The sequence below is a fragment of the Hydra viridissima genome, unplaced genomic scaffold (genome assembly GCF_058129835.1).
Source record: "Hydra viridissima isolate aposymbiotic clone 2 unplaced genomic scaffold, HvirCarnegie_v1 scaffold_1, whole genome shotgun sequence".
Taxonomy (NCBI): domain Eukaryota; kingdom Metazoa; phylum Cnidaria; class Hydrozoa; order Anthoathecata; family Hydridae; genus Hydra; species Hydra viridissima.
The window spans coordinates 34,726,267-34,731,520 of record NW_028324300.1 but is presented as its reverse complement, the minus strand read 5'-3'; the positions used below and the strand labels follow the sequence as shown (position 1 = coordinate 34,731,520).

The following is a 5,254-nucleotide window of genomic DNA, read 5'->3' as shown; positions in this document are numbered from 1 at the left end:
AATGTATTCTGAACTGATTAATATGTGAATGTATTCTGACTGATTGCCTGTTTCATTATATTCCATTAGAGAGTGGAATAATGAAATAGACACACAGACAGTCTATTATTATTACTGTATATAGTCGAACTGCTTTTTTATGCGATGTTGTTTAAGTGGAGATAATTCCAATAATAAATGTAAGTGAACTTTATATTTAAAAATAACTGTTACACTTTTTTGATTCGTTTTAGTAATAAAATGGTTAATAAATGTGTTGTTACAAACTGTAAAACTGGTTACTCTAATGGTCCAAAAAAGTCAACATTTCATTTTCTTGAAGAATCTGATTTGCGAAAACGATGGATATACTTTGTTAATAGAAAAGATTGGGTTCCATCAAAATATTCAGCTATTTGTGTTAATCATTTTGATGACAAATTTATTAATTATGGAAAAAGATGCACCTTAAAATGGAATCTTCTTCCAGTTCCAACTATTCAAACTGATGAAATAAGTGGATCATCAACTCTAAGGGTTCCAAAGTTGCCCCGAAAAAAACCAACTTTGAGATATTTAGGAAAAGATGAGTTTGAAGATTTTCAAAGTGCTGATAAAATAATTAATCTTGATTCTTTGACAGAACAACATTCTCCACCAGGCTTTACATTTAAAAAAATGCATGATAGTGTTGTTTATTATAAACTATGTTTTGATGAAAAATCAGGCATACCAATTGTTTTTGAGTCAATAACTGTAAATAAAGATCTTTATGTTTCATTGTCATATAAAGGCTATCATATTTCTTTACCTGAATGGTTTCGTAGTGGTCATAATTGCAAATTAACAAACTGTAGTATGTTAGAAAATTTTCCTGTCTATATTAGAAATAAAGCCAATGATATGAATTCAATTTTGACAGAGTTAAATGAAATTAGATACTATTCTCCTCAAGGCAGACCTCCATATTCTGCATCCATTATACGCTATGCACTAATTTTACGTCACACTTCAGCACAGTCTTATAAGTTATTGTTAGAACAACTACCTTTACCATCTTTTAGTTTACTTAGAAAAATCCAAAGTGGTGATATAAATGCGTATAAATCTATAACAGTTTTGTTACAAAAAGATTGTGTATCAAGTGATTGTGTGCTTCTTGTGGATGAAATGTATCTGCAGAAAGCAGCCCAATATCAAAGTGGGAAATATATTGGTGAAGATTCAGAAAGTAATCTTTAAAAAGGTGTTGTTGTTTTTATGATTGTAGGGCTTCAAAAAGCTATTCCTTATGTTGTGAGATCATCACCTGAAGTTTGCACAACAGGACCATGGTTGAAAAAAGAAATTGATGAGTGCATTACCTCATTGTACCAATCAGGTTTTAAAGTAAGAGCTATTGTTACAGATAATCATTCTACCAACGTTAATGCATTTTCAGAGTTACGTAAATCTTATACTGGAGATGGAAAACTATTTATTTATCATCCAGCTTATAATGGAGTTTTAAAAACATATCTATTATATGATATAATCCATTTAATAAAAAATGTTAGGAATAACTTGTTGAATGGAAAAAAATTTGTTTTTCCTTCTTTTTCGTTTGATTTCTTCAGAGACAAAGTTGAAGTTCCAGCTGGTTTTATTACTTGGGATTTATTTCATAAAGTTTATGAAAAAGACCAATTATTAAATGGAAACTTGAAAAAAGCGAGGAAAATCAATTATCAGGTCACTCATCCTGGAAACAATAAACAAGATGTTAACCTTGCATTAGCGATTCTTGATGAAACAACTACAGCTGCGATACTAAGTTATTTTCCTGAAAGAAATGATGCAGCACAATTTTTGTCATTGTTTCATAAGTTATTTATCACACTTAATTCAAAGCAGATGTTTAATACATCCAATCAGCTCGGCAATGCTGCTGTAAAAGGAGATAAAAAACCCACATTTTATAGAGAAATTGCAAATTGGATTGAAATTTGGTCAACATGTGAATATTTTACTTTAACCAAACAAACTTCTCATGCTCTTATCACAACATTACGTGCAACTGCATCTCTTATTGATGATTTGCTTGAAGAAAGCTACACATTTGTTCTTACTTCCAGGTTACAAAGTGATCCTTTGGAGCTACGCTTTAGTAAGTATAGACAAATGAGCGGTGGTCGATTTCTTGTAAGTCTTTTAGAAGTTTGCAACAGTGAAAAAATTTTGGCAGTAAGAAGTCTTCTAAAGGATGATATTAATTTCTGGGATGAAAATATTTATCAAACATTTGAATACTCTACTTTAGAAAATATTATGCAAGATATTGCATTGTTGTCTTCAGAGATATTAGAGTGTCAGCTTTCTGAAGATAGCATGGAAGTTGCTGTTACTATACCAGGCTACATTGCTAAAAAATTGAAAAAAAGATTTAAATGTCTATCTTGTGGTCAAAAAATGGTTTCTACAGACCAAGATGTTCTTAATAACGAATATCTGAAAATATTATCCAGAGGTGGACTTATATGTCCAAGTCAATCCTTGTCTGATTTTATTTGTCATCTTTTTAGTATTCTAGATATTATTTCTCCTATTCTAATCAAACATTGCAGTTATTCTTTATCAATTAAAAGTTTTGCAGAACAAATTTTTAAGATTTATTATAGCAGTGTTGATTTTACATGCGAGAAACACACAGAATGGGGAATTAAATATGGATCTCGAATTGTCATTAATATTTTTTATAATAATTTACAAAAAGAAACTACAGATTCTGTAAGAAAAGATCAAGTAAAAGAGTATAAAAAAAGACAAAGAACTGATAGCTAGTGCTAATAAGATTTTTTCTCAAATCCTTAATACATATAAAATTACAAACCTTTGTTTTTATTTCCTCATAAGAGTTGTAAGTAGTCTTTGCAAAATGTAAGTTTAATTTAGTAGCATTTTGATACATAGCTATTTGAAAGCCTATTTCAGTATTTCATATGTTATCGGAATATACTGAAACAGGGAATCAGTTAGCGAAAAATATTGTATAGCATAATGTAATTACATGATGATAATCTTAAGTTTTCCTCGACCATTTTAATAAAATTAACATTAGCCGTAAAAAAACTGGCCTCTTAATTTTTTCCGGAAAATGCAACAAATCAGGCCGTATAATTACAGTAGGCCATGGTTCCGGTCGTAATTTTGGCCGGAAACAGGATCCGAACCGAATTCCGGTCGATCACTAGTTATTACATCAAAGTTTTTAACTTTAACTTTATTTGCCTTAGTGACAGGATGATCGAGTCCAATCGATCCGGGACGATTGGGCTCGATCATCCTGTCAGTAAGGCAAATAAAGTTAAAGTTAAAATCGAAAAAAATGCTGAACGATTTACTATTACTACGCAATTAGCGTTACCGCGGTAAGCGTTTACCCCCATTACTGCGGAATTACCGTTTAAGACAAAGGCCTTAGAAGATATAAAGTTAATTATACATTTTTTGCGATTTTCTTCCTCCATAAATTTTATTAATCAAATAGGATTAACATTGTTCGCTTCATTATAGTTCATGGTGATATATATGACAGGACTGTCAGAAGGTTTTATAGTATGCAGGAGCAAAAAAGAAGAAAAAAAAATGGAATTAAAAAAAGAACCAAAAATACGATCGGAGATTTTTCTTTAACATGAAATGAATGAATATTAAAAAAACTAAATTCAATAGCCCATTAATTCAGATTTGTCAAATATAAGATTTTCATATTTTCTGAATAAACATTTCGTGAAAAAAAAAAAAATTTCTTTAAAAAAGAATGGGCAATCGAGCAATGACAAAAACATGTTTAGATTTAAAAACAAACCTTTTTTCATCATTTTCCTTTGATTTTCATTTTAAAACATTTAAGGCATATTTAGAGCTTGGCACCTAAGTGAATTAATTAAAATTCATCCAGTAAAATTAAAACTATTTGCCAAAACTGACACGTGAAAAATTTACGAAATCAAAAGTTGTAGAAGAAAAATGAGACGAAAGAAATTAAAGCCAAAATTAAACATTACTTGAGTAATCCTCAAGTAGTCAGCGATGTACCCTGGGAAGGAATGGATACGGAGTCAGTGATAGTATAGTAAACCTACCATTATGTCATTGTTACTATGTAATTGTTATTATGTCATTGTTATTATGTGGCGTTGAACATTTTGGTCACTTTTTAATGTCAGTATTATTTATAAGTTAAAATCCATAAAAGCAAGTCAATTTGTGCAAAATCCGCATCACGGGTTTTAAAAATATAATGGCCTTAGCAATATGCAATCAAATTTTTACCAGGGCACATGCAGGAAATAGTGCCTAGAGCCTATGAACACCTCAATCGGGGTCAATATACCTATATAGAATTTAATGTTGTTACATCAATCATCAATTACTACAGTCTAGAGCCTATGAACACCTCAATCCGGCCATGCCTCTAAAAACCTATTATGAGGAGTTATGAAAAGCTGCAAAACATTGCTCCATAATTAAGATTTAAACCTTCTTGCTAATGCATTACCTGTGTAGAATTTAAGGTTGTTAGATCCATCATTAATTACTACAGCCAAAAATTGTAGAATAACTATGTACATCTTTTAAAGTGAAGCTATCTGGTTCAATAAAATGGAAGCACAATTCTACAATTCTGCAACTTCATGCGACAATTACATTTAAAACAAAAGTTTTTTCTTTTTTAGGTCCTGGACTAAATTTAATTTTAGTATTCGCTGTTTTCATAGAGATTTTTTTAACCTAACAACCATCTAGAACACCATACTTTGAAAAATTTGTTTAATAGGTGTTCTTTTAATTCCAATATTGCGTTAATCTAGAAAAAATTGACATTTAACAGTTGCGTTACTTAAAGCATAAAGATTTGCTCTTATTGATTTTTTTTTTCTTGCGTAAAATGCGATGTTGATTTAAATGACTCGGGAAAAAAAAAAATCAGCGAATTTTTACACTTTTTTTCTTGCGTAAAATGCGATGTTGATTAAAATGACTCGGAAAAAAAAAAAAAAAAATCAGCGAATTTTTACACTTTTTTTCCGAGCTATTTGCGTACTGAAATTTCAATGCTTCTCAGCAGAAATGCGTTTGACTAAAAGATGCTACAGCCAGCAGTAATAATAAATGCTCCGAAAAAATCAGATATTTTAAATCACTAAAAGTATTAAAACCGCTTAGATAATTTTGTTCTTTGACTACTTACTGTGAAATCTGATCTTTAGGAAATAAACTTTAAACAAAGTAT

At 30.2% G+C, this 5,254-nt stretch overlaps 1 protein-coding gene across 1 annotated transcript; it reads left to right on the top strand.

Annotated features, from left to right (window-relative positions):
- Positions 1–240: 240 nt before the first annotated feature.
- Positions 241–2,847, top strand: LOC149894689 (uncharacterized). Its single transcript, XM_090076726.1, has one exon. The coding sequence runs from the start codon at positions 241–243 to the stop codon at positions 1,219–1,221; it is 981 nt and encodes a 326-aa protein (XP_089932852.1). The 3' UTR covers positions 1,222–2,847.
- Positions 2,848–5,254: the final 2,407 nt, after the last annotated feature.